The following is a 21,530-nucleotide window of genomic DNA, read 5'->3' on the forward strand; positions in this document are numbered from 1 at the left end:
ATAGCCAGTCAACCACAGATTTTCCCACACACCGGCACAACAAAAGTCAGAAAAGTTACTGATTGCTTGGCTGGATGTGAATACGATCAGCAAGCTGTAAGATCAGCAATATCGGGTTCCTCACTTGGGGGCCTAGAGATGAAAACCTAAAGTCCACCCAGCAAGGACTGAACAAAACTCATTACTGCTACGCCAAGAAAACTCTGCACCTCAAAACCTCAGCCTAAAAGTCCTTCACTTTTAACAATAACTGTGTGCGAAAGCCAATGATGCCAAACATATGCTGATGGAGACACAAATTGAGGCGATTTACATACATGAAAATAATCTGAAATATTGCTCCTCTAATAATTTAATGGATATAGGTTATACATCTCACATTGCAAGTGCAAGTTCATTTTACACAAAAAAGCATTTCAACCCCTTGTGTTCTAGCTGCCGAACATTCCTTTTAACAATACAGGAAAATAAAAGCCGAGTAATTCCCTATGAAGCATTTGTCCTCGACAAACTTTAAAACACCTATCAAGCATAAAATGGCTATTAGATGTGGAATAGGCCCAAAGGGATATTCTAGAAAAGCTAACTGCAATGAGATGAAAGTTTAGCATAACCCAATTTCCGCCCTTTCTGTACTCAAGGCTAAATCCAGTACACTTCCCCTACTTCCCTAGCCTGAAGCAACCACTCACCCTCTAGTGCAGGGCTATCAAAGTCCTTCCTCAAGGGCCACAATCCAGTCGGGTTTTCAGGATTTCCCCAATGAATATGCATTAGATCTATTTGCTTGCACTGCTTTCATTGTATGCAAATAAATCTCATGCATATTCATTAGGACAATTCTGAAAACCCGACTGGATTGCGGCCCCCCAAGGAGGGACTTTGACATACTTGCTCTAGTGGGAGTTATTTACATTTGTACACCACAGATGCCAAAGAATATTATTTACAAGTTGACTTACATCCTAAGACAAGGAACATGAGTGTGATAGGGCAATTAATTTAAGAGTTGTGAGAGGAGGTGGCAGGAAGAATAAGGAGAATGGTTATCTGTAGTTCTTATATATCGCTGTTGTTACCAGTATGCAAATATAATATTTTTGGGAATGACTATGGGGTTAAGATGGGGCAGGGGGTGGGTAGATTTTAGCAGAGTGGCAGGGTTAAAATCTTCCTTTCAAAAATTACTCTTACAGCAAGTCCTCAAGTGCCAATACATCTATCGTTGGGGAACTGGAACAGGTTAGACTGCTAAACATCTCTACATAAGTACTTGGCAAAACCTTCCACCTCAGCACGCATACAGAACACAGACAGACCTTCATCCAAAACTGAATAAGAGACCATAAAGAAACAGGCAGACAAGTGAAATGGAAATCTGCAGTGCCACTAGAGCAGTGGTCTCAAACTCGCGGCCTGCCAGTACTATTTTGAGGCCTTCGGTATGTTTATCATAATCACAAAAGTAAAATAAAAGAGTTTCTTGATCATATGTCTCTTTAGCTATAAATTACAATATTATTATTAAGACATAGGCAAAAGGAAAGATATATACACTACAAAGAGTTTTACCTTATGCAAAATTGTCATTTCTGTAATAAGACATTAACTAGATTTTTTCTGAGGCCCTCCAAATACCTACAAATCCAAAATGTGGCCCTGCAAAGGGTTTGAGTTTGAGACCACTGTGTTAGAGGGATTGGGTTGATGGGAAGGGGTCTTTATTTTGCATTTGGGGCTACAAGGAGGCCTGGCCATTGTAATTTTGGGGGTGTGTGGGAGGGGCCTGGAGATTGTGATTAGGGTTGTTGAGAGACTGTGACATTATGATCGGGGGTGTGGGGTGTGTCTTCATATTGTTAGGAAGTATAGGGGGCCTTACAATTATGTCAGGGAGTGCAGAGGGGCCTGGACATTTTGTTCAGGAGTATGGACTAGGGATTGGGTGATGTGGGAGGGTTTGGGAGTATGACTGGGAGGGTCAGAGAGAAGGATGTGGAAGGGGAAAAGAGCGTTGTCTTGCCAAATTCTTTATTTAATTCTGGTTGCCATATACCATTTTATATGCAGTGACAGGCAGCACAGTTGCTCTGCATATCTGTACAACGCAATGCAGTCCTGGGTGGTTGAGTAACTCTTATCTTTGCAGCAAATGCAGATCAGATGCTAGGCACACCCCTGCATTTAACACAAAGGCTTTGTGTTAAACACGCAGTAACTACAAAGTTAACTTCATGTATTAAAAGGGCCCCTAAATGCATTAACATAAACTATTTGCATGTGCATTAGCAAAACCTTTATATTTATTCTTTATTAATTTTCACTTTTACATCACCAATATTTGGAAAACAAACAGAAATTCTTGAAATAAAATATAATAAAGCTGAAAAATACATTAAGAAATAATTAACACCTTTCACCCACATTTAGGTAATTACATTACATTACATTACGGATTTCTATTCCGCCTGTGCCTTGCGGTTCTAGGCGGATTACAATATAGAAAATATCTGGGACATTCCAGTAGAATTACATTTCAGGATAGGAGTAATTATGATCCGAAATGAGGAAAAAATACATATCAATAAGTAATAAAGGAACACAAAAGCATTGAAAGGTCACTCCGAGACCCTGCCCCCAGCCAGTCTACAGCGAATGTATGGAGTTTTCACTATGACATTCAATTCTTCTATAGCACTTAAAAATTCCTCAAACTACTTAGGGTCCAAGAATTGAAATTGTTTACCTCCATGAACAATATAGCAATTGTAAGGAAATCTTTACGCAAAGTTAGCCCTAGCCCGAAGCCCGAAGGGCCAAGAAGGCTTTTCGCCTTATTTGTGTATCTCATGCCAGGTCTGGAAATATCAAAATCCTTTATTAGACCTTATCCATAGTCGAAAGGCCAGCTCAGATTAACATGCTAGTAAATGCACAGGTCCCTCATTTCTTCTTATACACTTTCGCATTTTACTTCAGTCATTTCATCTACCAGGCTCACAAACTTCCAATTAGCAAACGTGTTTCCAAACAGAATTAAATCCACATGTTCACATCAAAGTTCTATGATCCCTAGAGGAACATCCTGGATAAAATCAAACAAACAAACAAACAAAAAAACCATCTGGCCCCAGTTAAGCATTTCTTTAAACACTGCTTATTTAATTAGCCAACTTGACCAACTGACATCCTAAAGAAAACCTGGAGTTACCTACAAACACGAACAAGTCTTTCTACAAGCAAGCCAAAAAAGACTACAATTGTAAACAAAATTGGAAAAAGCATTGATTTTTTAAGTTTTCCAATATAAGAATAGCTTTACTGGGTCAGACCAATGGTCCATCTAGCCCAGTATGCCATCTTCACAGTGGCCAATCCAGGTCAAAAGTTCCTAGCAAAAACCTAAATAGTAGTAGTATTCCATACTACCGATCCAGAGCAAGCAGTCTCAATAGCAGACTATGGATGTTTCCTCTAGGAACTTATCCAAACGTTTTTTAAAACCAACTACATTAACTGCTTTTATCACATCCTCTGACAATGCATTCCAGAGCTTAATTATTCTCTGAAGGAAAAATATTTCCTTCTATTGGTTTTAAAAGTATCTTCCTGTAACTTCATCGAGTGTTCCCTAGTCTTTGTAATTTTTGATGGAGTAAAAAAATGATCCACTTGTATTCGTTCTACACCACTCAGGATTTTGTAGACTTAAATCATCTCTACCCTCCCTTTTCCTAGCTGAAAATCCCTAATCTCTTTAGTCTTTCCTCATACCAGAGGAGTTCTATCCCCTTTATCAACGGCCAACAATCAACCAACAGCCTAAGACCTTGCCGACTTCTTTTTCAACATGAGAATCCTGTGGAACCCAGCAATGCTGACCAAATGTGAAACTCCTTTACCCCCCACCAACGACCTTAGAGACAAAAAAAACTACTAACCAAGCTTTCCACTCATTACAGCTCCCTGAATAATTGCCCCTCCTACCTTTTCTCTTCCACACCTGAAAGTATCATCACATGGATTACCAAGCTCCTAAATATCATCCTAAACCAAGGTCAATTACCGGAAGAAATGGGAAAAATAGTACTTACACCAATACCAAAATCAATGAATGCAGACTTCTCCACCCCCACATACCCATACTCACCAAACTCCTAGAAACCCATGTAAGCAAACAACTTACACAACGAGAGAGTCATGAGGACAGGATGTCAAGAGATCAGCCAAGGGTGTATAGTTCAAAAAATCACTTTACTGATGGGTATGCAACAATGGCTTAATAGACTCGACATTGGCAGTGTTTCAGCGTCTGTGCCTTTATCAAGAATGTAAGGGACCATGTTAAATATAGAATACAACATGATTACAAACTGAAACATGATAAACATATATAGCATCACGTAATCAAAACATAACGTGAATAAAAGCATAGCGTAATTAAATACATATTCAAGGACATATGTATAAAACATAAAAGCATATGTATAAATATGTGTTCATAGCATAGATAAAACCATAACATGTGCAAAATATAATGTGAATGAAAACATTGTGTAATTAAAAGCATGTCAAAGACATGTATATAAAACTTTGAACTTTTGTAGGCATAGTGCGACACACAAATACCAGATTAGATTAGATTATCATCTTGGTCACTCTAATAAATCTTCAGACAACAAAGGTAAAAAAAAGGAATCTATTGACTGAAATATTTTAGCTTTGGGAAATATATATAGCAGATGTCTTGTGTTCAAGAGAAAAGGAAATGCATTTCTGGATTTATTTCTCCAGTGTTGATGTACCGTACTTGCTGACCTAAGCTTGTGGGGATCCCAAACACCGCTAACTGAGGACCTCCTTCAAAGGTGGCCAGAACTCCTTTCTACCAAGTGTAGCAGTTGCTGGCAGCATCCTTGAGACACTGTGATGCCAACATCTGTGGCTTAGAGACGTTGTTGCTGCCTGCCAAGCTTGGTCAAAGGGATTTTTAGCCACCTTTAGAGGAAGTCTTGAAGGTCCTCTTCAGCTAGAATATTTATATTTACATTAGAGACTCTGGCAGAGACCCATTTACAAAGTATGTATTCTTCTCAATTAATATTTCCAAATTAATATCTTTGCTTATTTGTAAAGTGGTCTATACCAGAGCCTATAATTCAGTAGCATAATTAAATCAAAAAACGAGTTCTGAAGTGTATGGGGATGGACAGGGATGGATTTGATTTCAGTGGGGACAGATTAGATTCCAGCGGTGATGAGTGGGAATGGGCTCGATTCCAGCAGGGGTGGGTCTGTCCCAGCACAACTCTAGTTCATAAGACCTATGTCCTATTCCTCCGACACTGCCTCAGATTCTTAAAAAGCTACACTTAAAATAAATAAATAATAAACCAAGGCTCAAGCTGTACTGGCATCAAATCCATAAGCACCTGTGCTTTATAAAGGGTTGGACTGGTACATCAGATTTAAGACCAACACCATCACTTGCCTATATCTAGGTCCCCTCTCATCTTCAGGGCAATTCCTTTTTGTAGTTCCCACCAGGTCCAAACCTTTCAAGTATCCAGAGGTGCCTCAATCTAAACATACTGCTAGACATGAGCTTTGTAGATTAATGTAATGTAATGTAATTTATTTCTTATATACCGCTACATCCGTTAGGTTCTAAGCGGTTTACAGAAAATCTACATTAAGATTATAAATAAGAAAGGTACTTAAAAATTCCCTTACTGTCCCGAAGGCTCACAATCTAACTAAAGTACCTGGAGGCATAACCCACGTGGTCTTGAAAGCACACATGCACCGTCATCTTTGAATAATTACCACAGTCCTGAGGAAGGAACAAAATCCATATTGTTTTCTGATGCAAAAGTATTTGCTGAAACCATAATACACTGGCCCGTATTAAATGCCATTCATGTCAGACTCTAAAATTACAGACTTTCAGAGTTACGTGTTAACATCTGTTTGATTATATGTAACATTTAGCTGTCTTTTTAACAAATTAAATGAAATTCTGGGTTTAAGAAACATATCGCCATGGCTATTTGTTTACAGCTATGTGTAGCAGGAAAGATACTGTATGAAAACAGAAGGATTCAGCAGTAGAGCCAAAGAATCTGACCTGGGGGGTGGGGGGGGGGCGAGTTGCTTGCATGTCTATGTTGCTCTACAAATGTAAGTGAAGTTTGAGTTCCCATTTGAATGACTCCAAATAGTGTATTTTAATTTTAGGTAATCCCAAAAGGATAGGCATAACAGGATCAATTATCAAACTATGCAAAATGCCTTATGTGTCTTCTGATGTAGCAGCTCGCCCTAAAACATGAGAATCAAAATTGAAAATTTCATTTTTATCTGTCTAGATTTGATTTCTACTGCCAAATTCTTCACCCTTAATCTCACCAGGGTCACTTAGGAAGAGAGGCACTTTTCTATAGCTGGTCAGTCTTAAGCTTTGAAATACACATTGCCAGCAGCTCTCCGGAGACAAAGGGTTCCACTCAATTCAAAGCATCAGACTGAAGGCAGACAGATTAAAAGCAGTAGTAGCCATGAGTAACTTTCCTCTAGTTATTGGGGAAAGAGTAAAGGAGGCACAAAAATATCCCAACACACCCAGTTAACCTACTATTTTAAGGTTAAACATATCAGTTTTACTAATTCATCACACATTATCGCTGGCCCGCAGTAAAAAGCTTTTCTGCGGTTTAGTATAAGGAGCCCTTTATTATTTAGTATGGGGGGGGGGCGGAGAGTATGTGTGCCCTATGCTAATCAGATAGCGCATGGACATTGGTGTGCACTTACCAATTAGCTCAGGATTAGCGTGGGACCTCTTAACGTCTACTTGATACTCATGCGCTAATTTTGCAATTTGTGCATGGCCATTAATAAGAAAATAACACAGTCAGCCATCTTAGAACCATGCTTAAAAGAGGCCTCAGTGCATGGGAAACCCACGCACTAAAAACAGCACCAGCTACTTTTTAGTGCAGCTTAGTAAAAAGGACCCCGCTATGCACTGGTACAAACTTTGTGCGATATTTAATATATACCAAAAATTTACTTTCCCCCTCTTTTACTAAGCCCAATAGCACGGGCCGATGCGTTAAATGCTCCAAAGCTCAGAGGGAATTAACGGCGTTGGAGCATTTGCTGCAGCTTAGTAAAAGGGGGCCTTAATTTATACAGAAAACCCAATGACGCCACTGTTTCACTTGAGCTTCGTCGGAGGTATTTGTTGAATTCTCTCAAGCATGGTGGCTGAATATTCAACTCCTGCTGCTTTGAATTAAGGAGGGTTGTTGTGTTTTTGTTTTTTTTTAGACCAATGATACATTCATATAACCCAGTGGTCTCAAACTCAAACCCTTTGGAGGGCCATATTTTGGATTTGTAGGTACTTGGAGGGCCTCTGTGTGCAAATGCAAGCAGTGTCTCACTTCTGGTTCACCACACAATTGTTTCCCACGTACTCACCTTTATAGGACCCCCAGGGACCCCTGAAGAAGACTTTTTGTCGAAACGCAGACCGTGTTGGGTCCTGTATCCCTAGTGGACTAGGTCCTTTAAGGCACCTCTTCCCTGCTCCCCCGGTCCCTCTTCCCTGCTCCCCCTGTCCAGCAATACCTCTTCCCTGCTCCCCCTGTCCCTCTTCCTTGCTCCCCCGGTCCAGAAGCACCTCTTCCCTGCTCCCCTGGCCCAGCAGCACCTCTTCCCTGCTCCCCTGGTCCAGCAGCACCTCTTCCCTGCTCCCCTTCACTGCCTTCCAGACTTTGCCCACCCCCACCCTCCGAAGCCAGCTTGCTTGCCTGCCTGCCATCCCCCTGTGCAGTAAAACTCTCTCCCCCCCCACCACAAGCAGCACCTCTTCCCTGCTTCCCGGTCCCTCTTCCCTGCTCCCCCTATCCAGCAGCACCTCTTCCCTGCTCCCCCTGTCCAGCAGCACCTGTTCTCTGCTCCCCCTGTCCAGCAGCACCCCTTCCCTGCTCCCCCTGTCACTCTTCCCTGCTCCCCCGTTCCAGTAGCACCTCTTCCCTGCTCCTCCTCACTGCCTTCCACACTTTCTCCCTCCCACAGCGAACCTGCCTGCCAGCCATTCCCCTGTGCAGTAGAACCCTCTCCCCCCACCACTATCACCGCCATGCAGCCAACCCCACTGACCCTCCCACCGCAAGATGACCGTCAAACCTACTGGCGCCAGCAGCGGCCACATCACACTAAAGACGCTGCTTCGCGGCCTTCCCATGCTCTGATTTCCTCTGCCAGCGTCTCTGATGACCAGGCCCCTCCTCCAGGGCCACAATCCAGTCAGGTTTTCAGGATTTCCCCAATGAATATGCATGAGATCTATTAGCATACAATGAAAGCAGTGCATATTCATTGGGTGAAATCCTGAAAACCTGACTAGATTGCGACCCTCGAGGAGAGACTTTGACACCCCTGCCCTAGACTTTTCAGGTTGTTAAGGTTGTAACTGTCATTTTGTACAATAAATCCAATGCTTTCTCCTAGAACCGCTAGCTTTAGGACCTTAGTTGCTATTTTTTTTTGGGGGGAGAGGGTTCTGGTCTTGAAATCATTCATTTTTGGAGTTTGTCAACTGTGTCACCTTTTGAGGTTTTTACATCATTTTTGCTGCTGTGATAAAAGCAGCTCCTTGGTAATTTCCCAAATAATAAATTTATAAGGTGATCCTTCAATTATATTTAAATAGAATATAAGAAAATTAATTCATCTGTTGCCCTCTATGTTGAATGTAAAGTACACTTCTCCCTCCATATTTACTGTGATAGGGAATCAACAGAACTGCAAATACTGAAAAACCACGAATAACTTTTTTTATATGTTATTTGCTGTTCTCTATTAAAAACCATCGTGAATATGGTGAAACCGCGAATAACATGGTGGGAAACCTGGCCTGTTCCTGAAGGAGAGGCAAAACAAGGTGAAGAAAGTGCTAAGAATCGGCGATTTTCTCTGTAAACGCTTGGAATTAGTGATTTCTCTATGCAAGCTGATGCAATTTGGGGGGAGGAGCCAGCATGCTAAAAACCGTGAATAATCAAAACCGCAAATGCTGAAACCGCGAATACAGAGGGAGAAGTATATGTTGCACCTACTGTATCTGAATGTTAACTCATCTTGAGCTATAATTGGAAAAAAGAAAAAGGTGTAAGCTGAGTCCAAAATCCCTTCGTTCCTTATTTACATTTATTCCTTGCCTCTATCAGAAGACAAAGTATTTTACAACATATAAAATACATTAAAAACTTGTTAAAATACTATAAAATCAAACAACAACTACTACCTCCTTCTCTGGTAACTCAATCCAATTTCCTGTATATAGTGCCCACTTCCAACCAGACTAATCTACCGCAGCTCTCTCAAAATCCACTGACCTTCCCAATAAAATTCAAATCCGCAGAACATGAGAGCACAGTGAGTCAAGAGTCCATTTAGCTGCTTTCCAGAAGTGTAGAGAGTCAATAGAATTGTGAATCTCAGTAGGCAGCTCATTCCAGAACATGTGTTACAACTGGAAACATCCCATTGCTAATCTAATCGCAGATGAACATAACTGCAGTAACTCCTAGTATGCAGTAGTTAGCGGTCCCTGATCCAATGATTGCAAATCTCTCTCAGGAATGGTAACAAGGGTACTAAGGCTCAGATTCACTAACCTGCCCGATCGGGCCCGATCCGGGTAGGTTCGACGAATTCAGTAATGAAAAATATGCAGAGGGGGTGATTGGAGAACGCCCCCCCATCTGCATGCATGGATCGCGGTTGTGCAATCCGCACACATGCGCAGACCATCTGTAGATGGTCTGCGCATGCCTGTTCGAGACGCGAGCTTTTTTTTTTTTTTTTTAACTTAAAACTTTTTTTTCCTAGTTTATAGCCCTGCAGGGTGGGGAAGGGCAGGAGAGATTCAGGGAAGGGCAGGAGAACGGCGACATGGCAGGAGAGTTTCGGGGAAGATCGAGGCAGAACAGGACGGCATGCGGGGCAAGCAGCAGGAGATGAGAAGCAGGGCAGAGCAAGGCGGCATTCGGGGTGAGCAGGCAGGAGAGATTGCAGGGCAGAGAGCAGGACTTCCAGTCAGAAAGACGTTTCCGACTGGTCCCCAGCAGTCGCTTCTTCAGGTGATCGGCCAGCCCAGTTGGATCTGAAATTTGGTGTTGTGAATCGTGTCCCAGCCTACTCTGCATGTGTTTCACCTCATTTACATGCACAGATTCGAAGCGAATCGCAGGAGAAATAAGTGAATCAGGCCGGAGGGAAATTTGATAGTAAAGGGGTCGCAAACCAATCGGTACAAAATCGGTTTGCTTTGTGAATCTATCCCTAAGTGCCCTATGCAAACTTTAGCCTTAGCGCTCCCCCCCCCCCCATCCCAAATGAACTTTTCAGCCTATTGGGCCATAACAGTCATTATCATGCCAACACTACCCTTCCTAGAATAATCTGAATAAAGGGGCTATTTTGATATGCCACTTTTATCTGTAATCCAGGCTCTTTGGTGCCCCCTAGAAACTGCTGCTCTACGAGACTGCCTAGTTCTACCGACAGGTTGAGCCAGCCCTGGGCAGATGAGGTCTGTCATTCAAGTACGAATGATAAACTCATTGAATACTTTATAAAACTGGGTAAGGAAAAGGAAGCCAATGCAGGGCTTTCAGCACAGGGGTAACGCGATCAAATTTCCACCAGGACCTCGATCAGCTGGACTGCTGCATTTTCAATCAGTTGGATGAATCATATATTCTGTGGGGCAGCCTACATACGCCCTAGTAATGCCTCTGTTTTACTAACCAGACACAAAGGAAGCCAAAATATCCATTTATTCTCTTATCTCTCATTCTTTGTTTTATAGCATGCATAGGTATATACAGAATATAAATTTTAAAAATAAATAAATCTGTTTGAACGGGATACAATTACTTGAAGGTTTGTGTCTTTTCAATCTGCAGTGTCCCTGCAGTGTTTAGAGTGGCAGAGGGGAAGTGGCCTGTGGTTAAAAAGAGGAAATGCCAAAGAATTTTAATAGAGCAAACAGGCCTTTTACTTCCTAACAGGCATCACTTCAAAGGCAGGCCTGCCCCAGAGCAGTCAGTGTGTTACAGGGGCCATCAGTCATTCATTAGCATGTCAAAGCCATTCAAAACTTACAAGCAGGCCAAGATAAATACTATAGACAGCAGATAAAGCGTCTGCTAGTGGGGGGAGAGTGCCCACTGGAAAAGAAAGAGGCGCAGGAAACTCTGACCTGTTTTTGAAAATTTCTCCCTAGCACATGAAAGTTTGAGCACTGGAACTATGATTTTTGCAATTTCAAATGAGGTTTTCATAGTCCCAATATTTTACCATAAAAATACACTGTGTCTGGAAAACACAGAACCCCCAACATTTTTCCAAATAATCCAAAAACAAATGCACTATTATTAAAAAAAAAATAAATAAATAAATAAAAATTGCTGGAAAAATTGGATGATCCCTGTTTTTAAAATGGTCTTTGGAGTCCTCTAAAGACTATGGACTCCTTTTACTAAGCTGCGCTAGCGGTTTTAGCTGGCGTTAGTTCTTGGCGCATAGCGCAGGGTTAGCACGATGCTAAAAATGCTAGCGCACCTTAGTAAAAGGAGCCCTATATTGCAAAAAGAGCAATGTTACTAGTAACATTAAAATCTGAAATGGAAAAGCAAGCTATTCTTAAACTTTTACTTCATAAACAAACATGCTCTATTCTGTGGTCAGAAATTAAATGTGTTTCCAGATGTCTCCAGGCAAACACAGTATAGGAGAAGACACGAGTCTTGGCAATAGGAGCCGTATTCTTCCTTAAATTTCCTTGCAAATGTTTGTATACATGCCAGAGTAATAAGTACATTTTTGTTGATCCATCTCAGTTGGAAAGTTTCTTACACGATAAACCTAAAGTAGACAAATTACCTGAGATTATTGCAGAGGTTGATAAGAAGTGATAAAAAAACGATTATAGATATGTTGCCTGCTTGTCAGAAGTTATAATTTAAATTACCTTTTATGTATGTGATCTTTAGGGTGATGTTACAGTCCCAATAATGTGGACTTGGAATTGAAAGGTTTATTTTCTTTAATGTAATAATTTTTGTTCTACATTAGTGTGTATTCCTATTTTTATTTGTTGTAACAAATGAATAAATTTAAGGGAGAGTGTGGCGCAGTGGTTAAAGCTACAGCTTCAGCACCCTGAGGTTGTGGGTTCAAACCCACGCTGCTCCTTGTGTCCCTGGGCAAGTCACTTAATCCCCCCATTGACCCAGGTACATTAGAAAGATTGTGAGCCCACCGGGACAGACAGGGAAAAATGCTTCAGTATCTGAATAAATTAATGTAAACTATCCTGAACTCCTTTCGGAGAACGGTATAGAAAATTGAAAAAATTAATTAATTACTTTTAAAAAAAAAAATCCGTTTTAGCAAAATGTTATTTAGCAAAGAAGATAAAGTTTGCGATAAATTTTTGTGACAAAATAAGGCATGTGGTGCAAAGTGTTTGCTGGGGGGGGTTCCTAATAAAGGCCCCCTTTTAACAAAGCCAAGGTAGCGATTCTCAAGTGGCAAATGCGACACAGCCCATTCAATTCCTTTGGGCTGTGTCGCATTTGCCGCGCCGGGACTTTCTGCCGGGACTTTGTAAAGGGGGCCCAAAGTTTGGACTAATGTATTTCCAAGGGTCATGAGTAAGAAGCCCTTTTACTAAGCAGAGCTGAAAAAGTGATCAGCGCTATCCCCAGCACAGATCTTTCCCACATGCTGAAGCTGTTTTAAGCGCACTGGTAAAATGGCTCCATTTTCCATTATTCTTATTAATGGCCATGCAATAATTTCCCCATTAGCGCATGAGCAATTACTAACACCTATTTACTGGGCAGTAAGAACTGAGAAGACACCTGCTCTCTAACCCCCCCCCCCCCCAGACATGCCTCCAGCGCTATAAAGTAGATTACAGCAGACCCTCAGTATGCGCGGGGGTTAGGGGCAGAGCCGGCCCGCAAATAGGGAAAATCACAAATAAATTTTTGGGTCAGCTCTGACCCACCCCTGCCTCCCTCCTGCTTCCCCCACCTTACCTGGTGGTCTAGCTGCGACACGGGGCAGGAGCGATCTTCCTACGCTCCTGTCCCGTGCAGAGCCATGCTGTGCATTCCCATGGTTTCATGAGACTAAAAACGGGAGTTTCCGTTGTAGTCTTGTGAGACCAGGGGAACTCACAGCTCCTGCCCCGCGTTGCCGCTAGACCACCAGGTAAGGTCTGGGGGTTGTCCGGGGCAGCATTTCTCAATTACAAATCAAGGCTAAAAAAAAAAAAAATCAACTATGAATTGGGAGGGGGGGCTGTATATATTTTAGCACGAGGGAAGCACCTGCCAATACCAAAACTACCGCAGCTTAGTAAACAGACCCCTAAATGTTTAAACAATTGCAAATTATTTTAAAAGTATGGGCTCCTTTTATCATGCAGTGGTAGAGCCTTATACCATGGGCCGGCGCAGTAAATACTCTGACACTCATAGAATTCCTATGAACACCAGAGCATTTACCTCAGCAGCCCAGCAAGGTATGTGTACGAGTGAATAAACAAAAAATGTTTAATAATAGTACAGGTAAACAGGGTGTTGTTTTGGGGGAGGTTGGGTTTTTAAAAAAAATCTTTTTCAATCTACTACTGTGATGCTATAACCACAGTTGGCATGTTGGAGGTATTTATTTAATAAAATTAACAATGGAAAAAAAATGCAACAGCGGAGAAAAATGTCTGAAATGGGATCCTTATTAAAGAGTAGCAATAGAGCTCCCAAATAAACCTTTGAATGCGGATTTTACCAAGCCATCTGAGTTCATAATCTGCAGTCAGGTTCCTAAGCAATCAAAATGGAGATAAATCAAAACATATTTCACCCCCATTAATAATCTCCCAAACTGCAACCTGGAATTATGAGCCACCATTCCAGGACAGAAACGCATTTAAATCATACAGGGACACAAACAAAACTTTTGTCTAGAGCACAGCACCCAAATTGTAACAATCAACCTCTGAGCCAAAGCTCCAACCTGAACCAAAACACTAACGTCTTAAATCCACCAAAATAAAATCGACCTGTGAGCTTAGCTTTGGCTATTGCTCTGCTCTATCTGATCTAATTTGGGAATTTGGGTTATTATGCATTGGGGGAATTTGGATTATGCATTGGAATTGCATGGGGGGGAATTTGGGTTATGCATTGGGGGGGGGGGAATTTGGGTTATGCATTGGAATTGCATGGGGGGAGTGAATTTGGATTATGCATTGGAATTGCATTGGGGAATTTGGATTATGCATTGGGGGATTTGGGTTATGCATTGGAATTGCATGGGGAAATTTGGGTTATGCATTGGGGGATTTGGGTTATGCATTGGAATTGCATGGGAGGGTGAATTTGGGTTATGCATTGGAATTGCATGGGGGGAATTTGGATTATGCATTGGGGGATTTGGGTTATGCATTGGAATTGCATGGGGGGAATTTGGGTTATGCATTGGGGGGATTTGGGTTATGCATTGGGGGGATTTGGGTTATGCATTGGAATGTTCAGGATGCAGTAGGTAAAACGGAGCAATGCAAGTCAATGTCTCTCTGATCTTGTTTGTTTAGATTTGCTCAATGGAAATTTGCTCACTAAACTCGAATTCTTTCCCCGCAGAGTGGGAAAACCCTCTGGAAGTACGGGGGGGGGGGGGACCCCTAATTTACATACCGCGAAAGCCTTTCGGTTCGAGGCAGCGAGCTCCAAGAGGAGGAAAGTGCCACCGGCCCCCTTACCTTCGCCTCGCAGGCCTCCGCTCGACCAGCCTCAACGGACGCTTCGCAACTGCTCAAGCAGAGGCTCAAACTGAACAAGAAGGAGCCCAGTTGCAGGGAAGGTGCCATCGCGATCCCCCGGCGTCCCGGCATCAACTAGGTAGGAGGAAGGAGGACAGCGCGCGTGCGCGGCTCGCGCTCCGCCCCCTTCAAGCAAGGGACGGGAGCGCGCTTGGAATCATTTGGAAAATGGGCTTCTGTGGTAATAAGAACAAAGCCTTACTGGGTCCATCATAGTAGCTGGAGTATATTTTTTAAAAAAAGACAAGGACCCTGATGCAGAAAGTCACGTGCTGATGTCTGAATGTGTGGCAAACCTGCAGCAAATTTTTGTTGAGGGGGGGGGGAGAGTATGTAAAATACATGCACACAAGATGTCACAATAAGTGCAGCTTCTTGTCCTTATGTCCAAACCAAAACCTAAAGTGTCAGCACACAGTCAGTGGCGTACCTAGGGTATGTGGCACCCGGGGCCCATCATTTTTTGACACCTCCCCCCCCCCCCATGTAAAAAAATATTTTTTTGTAATGACCATGAAACGGAATAAATGGTCAGAATAGAAACAGGCAGTGAAAATTTTCTTATATTCCAAACATAACATAACATAAATTATGTCTGAATTGTCATGACATCAGAAGTACATATGGAGTAGTTGCAGGTGATGCTTGGGACAGTTCTGATTGTGTTAGTTCGGTTTTATGTGTTTTTTGAATAGAAGGGTTTTTATTTCTTTTTGAAGGTTTTGCAGTCTGTGGTCGATGTCAATTGGTTATAGGGTTGGGGGTCGAGTGTTGCAGCTCGAATGGCTAGGAGGTTGTCGAACAGTTTTTTTCTTTTGACGTTTTTGGTTGGAGGGTGTGTGAATGGTGCGTGAGTTCTCCTATGTCTGTTTGAAGTGGATTGAATTATTTAGCTGAAGAAATTAGTTACCCCCCCATTCCACACACATTAATTCTCTTCCATTTTTGTTCCCATTATAAAAAAACACTGATAAGTTCCCAGAAAAAAAATACATTAAAATAAGAAGTGAAAACAAAGGCCCCTACAGATGAGAACATAACATAAGAATAGCCTAACTGGATCAGACCAATGGTCCATCATGCCCAGTAGCCCATTCTCATGGTAGCCAATCCAGGATACTAATACCTGGTCAAAACCCAAAGAGTAGCAACATTCCATGCTACCGATCCAGGGCAAGCAGACACTTCCCCCATGTCTTTAATAATTGTAAGTATGTCTCCAACTATTTTACTTGTACATCGCCTTGAATTTTGAATTGGCGATTAAACAAAATACCTAATAAACTTGGAAACTTGGAAACTTGGATGTCTTAATAACAGATTATGGACTTTTCCTCCAGGAAATTGTCCAAATCTTTCTTAAAACCAGCTACACTATCTGCTTTTACCATAACTTCTGGCCACTTCATTTTTAAGTTTAGATCTTTCCTTTCAAACAGAGACCTTGCTAGATGTCAAATACAGCACAAGGTAACTTCACATGGACTTAGCTGTGCAGGAAATGTGAATCTCCTTATACACCCACCATATAGTGCAAAAATGTGCAAAGGTCTGTTTTTTTCTTTCGATCACTACATAGCCTAATGTCACACAAGCAGCGCTGTTACAAACATATTCTGTAGGTCAATGCTAAGGATAACAAAGTTTCCTTCCTTGGACCAGAAGGAGATAAACCACTGGAAGAGATCCCAAAACAACACCCAAAGACCCACTCAGTGTGTGAACCAGTTGAGTGGAGTGGACTAACTGGGGGGTGGAAATGGGCCCGGAGTTTGCTCAGCAGAATTTCCCAGACCACCTCTTCCTCTCAACACATTGACACGCTGCCACCATCACCACTAGGAACACCTCACTGGGTAGGCCAGCTATGCTATAAACTTTATAAAACACATTATTATATTTTCTTATAAAGCACATATTTTAACTGAACTCTCTGACATCCTCAGCCTTTCCATTCACAAAAATAGAAGGAAGAAAAGTTCCCATTTCCTGCTGTCTCATGTCCCCGGCCTATACAATATTTTTTTTCTGCAGACCCTTCAAAAGTCTGACCAAATCCTCGTTTCACTTGCATTATAAAGTACTGAGGATGCCATCTCTCCCCAATCCCAGGTCCTAAAGTCTAAGACAGTAGCGCAAACTAATGCTGCCAGATTCAGGAAAAAAATTTTTGATTCGATTCAGCCTATTGAATTGGTTTTTCAATTTGATTTTCCTGCCCAGTTGGGTGATTTTTTTCAAAACTCCTGGTGGGTTTTATAGCTTTTTCACCCCCTTTGGCTTCTCCTAACCACACTGGCGCTGTGGTGTAAATAAATTAAAGAAACAAAAAGGACTTTTCCTCTCTCTGTTAAATCCTAGCTCACGTTTGCAGTCCAACACCAGCTCTGGCAGGATACACATTTCAAATCTGACATATTATAATCACAAAACAGAAAATAAAATTAATTTTTCTACCTTTTGTTGTCTGGTTATATTTCAAATCTTGTTGGTCCAAGGCTCTGGTTTTCTTCTGATAACTTGCTTGCCAGGGTCTCCTTCTTTCTGCATGCTAACCATCCATCTGCCAACTCTGTCCTCCCTTTCCATTTCCCTTCCCTTCCCAGGAAGTCTGGTATCTTTCCTTTTTTTCATCTCCCTCCACAGATCCACCTTTTCTTAAATACCCTTTCATCCAGCATCTCTCCCTCCTTCCCCACCACCCCAGAGTCCACCATCTCTCCCTTTCTTTTCCTAATTACCCTCCTATCCAGTATCTCTATCCCTCCTCCACACCATCCCTTGTGTCCAATTTCTCTCCCTTTCTGGAACACCCCCTTCCCTCCGTGTACTTCTAAATCATGGTCCCCCCCAAAGGCCTGTCCCCCCTTAAAGGTCTGCCTGTCCCCCCTTGAAGGCCTGTCCCATCCCCTTGTAGGCCTGTCCCCCCCTTGAAGGCCTGCCTGCCTGTCCTCCCCTTGAAGGTCTGCACCCCCCGAAGGCCTGTCCCCCACTTGAAGGCCTGTCCCACCCCCTTGTAGCTTCTCCCCCCCCTTGTAGGCCTGTCCCCCCTTGAAGGCCTGCCTGCCTGCCTTTCACCCCCTTGAAGGCCTGTCCCCCCTTGAAGGCCTGCACCCCCTTGAAGGCCTGCACCCCCCCGAAGGCCTGCACTCCCTTGAAGGTCTGCACCCCCCCCCCCCCGAAGGCCTGTCCCCCCCTTGAAGGCCTGTTCCACCCCCTTGTAGGCCTGTCCCCCCCCTTGTAGGCCTATTGCTGGTTACGTGTGCTTGGGCAAGGAGCTATACTGAGACAGGAGGAGTGCTAGCCAATAGGACCACCTGTTAATCAGTTTCTCTATCTCCGCCTGCTGGTAGATGTGGGCTATCCCATTGGTCTCTGGATTCATCTGCTGCGTCTAAGGGAAAGAAAATTAACAGGTAAGAACATAATTTTTCCATACAATACAACGCAATACAATACAATACATACAATACAATACAATACATATTTAAGCTCTTCATAACATATATACCATGCAGAATTCCCATGTATTGTTTAATAGCATGTAAGTGTTAACATGTGTAGTTTCTAATAACATTGCTTTACAATATTCACTTCTGTTTAGGTTTCTTGTTACTGGTTTTATATTTTTCTTATATTACTGACTATTAACCCTGAATATTTGCACCACTTCACATTCATATACCGGGTCAATTGTATTTTTGTTACTTCTGTAAGTTTTGAAATTAAATAAAGAATATTGAACTTAAAAGAATTCAACAAAGCAGCATCTTTAACATGATAGAACATTTTAAGGAGCCAGGGTCCAGAACACATAAGAACATAAGAATTGCTGCTGCTGGGTCAGACCAGTGGGCTATCGTGCCCAGCAGTCCACTCTGCCCTTAGGTCAAAGACCAGTGCCCTAATTGAGTCTTACCTGCATACGTACTGGTTCACAAGTTCACAAGGGGAGAGTGTGGCATAGTGGTTAAAGCTACAGCCTCGGCACCCTGAGATTGTGGGTTCAAACCCACGCTGCTCCTTGTGACCCTGGGCAAGTCACATAATCCCCCCGTTGCCTCAGGTACATTAGAAAGATCGTGAGCCCACCGGGACAGAGAGGGAAAAATGCTTGAGTACCTGAATAAATTCATGTAAACCGTTCTGAGCTCCCCTGGGAGAACGGTATAGAAAATTGAATAAATAAAATAAAGAGTGAATAACACAGGCTCAGAGTCAGATCTTTGAAGAAATTCTGTTAAATCCAAACTCCTCTTCCTCCCTTTTCTTCGACATGTTCCAAACTGGAGCAATATTTTCAAACATAAATAAAGTGTCAAATTTTGGTTTTCAGAATTTTGGCTAAAGTCACTTGTACCTGTACCATACAACATCCCCACCCCCACCCCTTTTACAAAGCTGTGTTAGGAAAATTTGTGTTGTTTACCTGCAGTTACATCACTTTCTTTTCCAGAGGTAAATAAAAAAAAAGATTTGACAGAAAAAAAAAGAGGCCTGCGCTATTATTAGCATGTGAGTTTCTTGCATGTTGATGCATCTTTTAGCATGGCTGTAAAATGGCCACATTACCCATTTTTCCTAATCTAAGGCCCCCTTTTAGCAAGCCGTGTTAGGGTTTTTTATCACCAGCAGCTGCAGTAAAAGGTCTGATGCTCATAGGAATTCTATGAACGTGAGAGCTTTTACCACGGCGGCAGGCAGTAAAAAAACCCTAAAGCGGCTTGATAAAAGGGGCTAAATTAACATTACTATAAAAATTTCTTTACATAATATCATCACATTTATACAAACAAGCTAATTTCTATCTCATAAATTTCTCAAATAAATAGGTTTTCGGACCTTTCTGAAATAAGATATAAGAAGTTTGATTTTTCTGCATTGGTGGTAAATTGTTCCAGATTTGAACAAATCGGTACAAAAAGGAATTTCCCACATGTTTGGTTTATTTCATTTCCTTTGAAAGAAGGTGCCTTCCTCAGGGATCCAGGATGTAAAGAACGGCCTTTAACAGATGTGGAAAAAGTATATCAAATCCAAATCCGGAAGTAAAAATGCCGAGCGCGAAGTGCAGTCCTGGATCCCTGAGGAAGGCGTGCTTAAGAACATAAGAAGTTGCCTCTGCTGAGGCAGACCAGAGGTCCATCTCGCCCAGCGGTCCGCTCTCGCGGCAGCCCATCAGGCCCACTGCCTGAACAGTGGTCTCTGACTAATTTTACCATTTACCTCTAATCCTATCCCTATAACCTTACCTCTACTCTTATCTGTACCCTTCAATCCCTTAGCCAAAACACCGCCCATGTTGGGTCCTTCTAAAAGATTCATGTGGATTGAGTTTTTATAGTATTTTTTGTTGCTGTCAAGAAAATTTTGAATAAAATTCCCTTATGATACTTGTCCACTATCAGTCTTGTGCCGGTATTTAGCCTTAGATGGAGTTTACCACCCGCTTTGGGCTGCATTCCCAAACAACCTGACTCTGAGAAGATTCACACCCGGCATGCTGGGGGCCGCTACTGGCCTAACACCGTCCGCGGGCTTGGCTCAAGGGATGACTTTCAATAGATTGCAGCGAGGTAACTGCTCTGCTACATACGAAACCCTAGTGTGTTTATCTCCAAGGTTCGAGAACATTGAATTTCCACAGTTTTGTTTGTTTGGATCTACTCTTCATTTCCTGTGGAAACTTGGGTCTTCTTGGTTTTGTTAGTGCTCAGCACTGGGCCAGCTTGATTTACTACTCTAATTTCCACTTCTATTTTATGTAAATTCCAGTGTTTGCCAGCAGAGGGCGCAATCAACATTTTGGAGCACAAGTTTATAATCCAGAAAAGTTTGTCATTCCTCTCAAAAGGACTCAGAGAAAGCTGTTGAGGTCTACATAAATAGAAAAAAAAGATTATAAATGCATCATATTATTGTAAGTTCTTAAAAAAATATCAAAGTGCCAGTGCAAAGAGCAAAGATAAACTACCACAGTGAGCAAAAACAAACAAACAAAAAACCCAAACAGATCCGTGGCAGTGATATAGTTGTGTTTTCAGATGCTTATCATAATAAAAAGTGTGTGTGGGGGGGGGGGGGAAGGGGGTTGCATTTGAGAGCTTTCTGCCAGACACAAGAATTTTTAATCTAGTGTGTTTATCCTTCCCTCTATTCTATAATTACGGTAGTTCTTTTTGTAATCTTACATGTATGTTGTATTGTGATTTATGTTATTATTTGTTAGTAGTATAGAAAAAAAAAAAGCAGCCAAGCTAATATTTTCAGCAACCAGAAATGAGAAAGTGCCACCTCCACTATATATCTCAAATTACACTGACTCTCCATTGAAGCAAAAAGTCTCTTTAAACTAGAGTTGCGCAGGGACAGAAATCCCACCACTCCCCTCCATACCCACCAGAATTCTGCCCATTCCCACCAGAATCATCTCTTCCGTCCCCGTGAGGAATCCCCTTCATCCCCCCATAAAAATTACCTGTCCCCATAAAAAGCAGCAATTACTTCCGACAGTTGTGATTTTACTTTTAATTGAGTTTTACAAAAAATTAAAAGCAAAGTCAGACATCTGCCAGAACAGGCATAAAACCAATACCCCTTCTCCCTTCCCAGTCGG

The 21,530-nt window shown here is 42.1% G+C and overlaps 1 protein-coding gene across 1 annotated transcript in view; it reads right to left on the reverse strand.

Annotated features, from left to right (window-relative positions):
* IL17RD (interleukin 17 receptor D) overlaps positions 1 to 15,051 on the reverse strand; it is a 111,087-nt gene extending 96,036 nt beyond the window's left edge. Inside the window, exon 1 of the mRNA XM_033925724.1 lies at positions 14,855 to 15,051. Coding sequence (XP_033781615.1) covers positions 14,855 to 14,986 — 132 coding nt within the window. The 5' untranslated portion in view covers positions 14,987 to 15,051. The remainder of the gene's footprint in view (positions 1 to 14,854) is intronic.
* Between the last annotated feature and the right edge of the window lie 6,479 nt (positions 15,052 to 21,530).

Source organism: Geotrypetes seraphini, chromosome 17 (genome assembly GCF_902459505.1).
Source record: "Geotrypetes seraphini chromosome 17, aGeoSer1.1, whole genome shotgun sequence".
Lineage (NCBI taxonomy): Eukaryota > Metazoa > Chordata > Amphibia > Gymnophiona > Dermophiidae > Geotrypetes > Geotrypetes seraphini.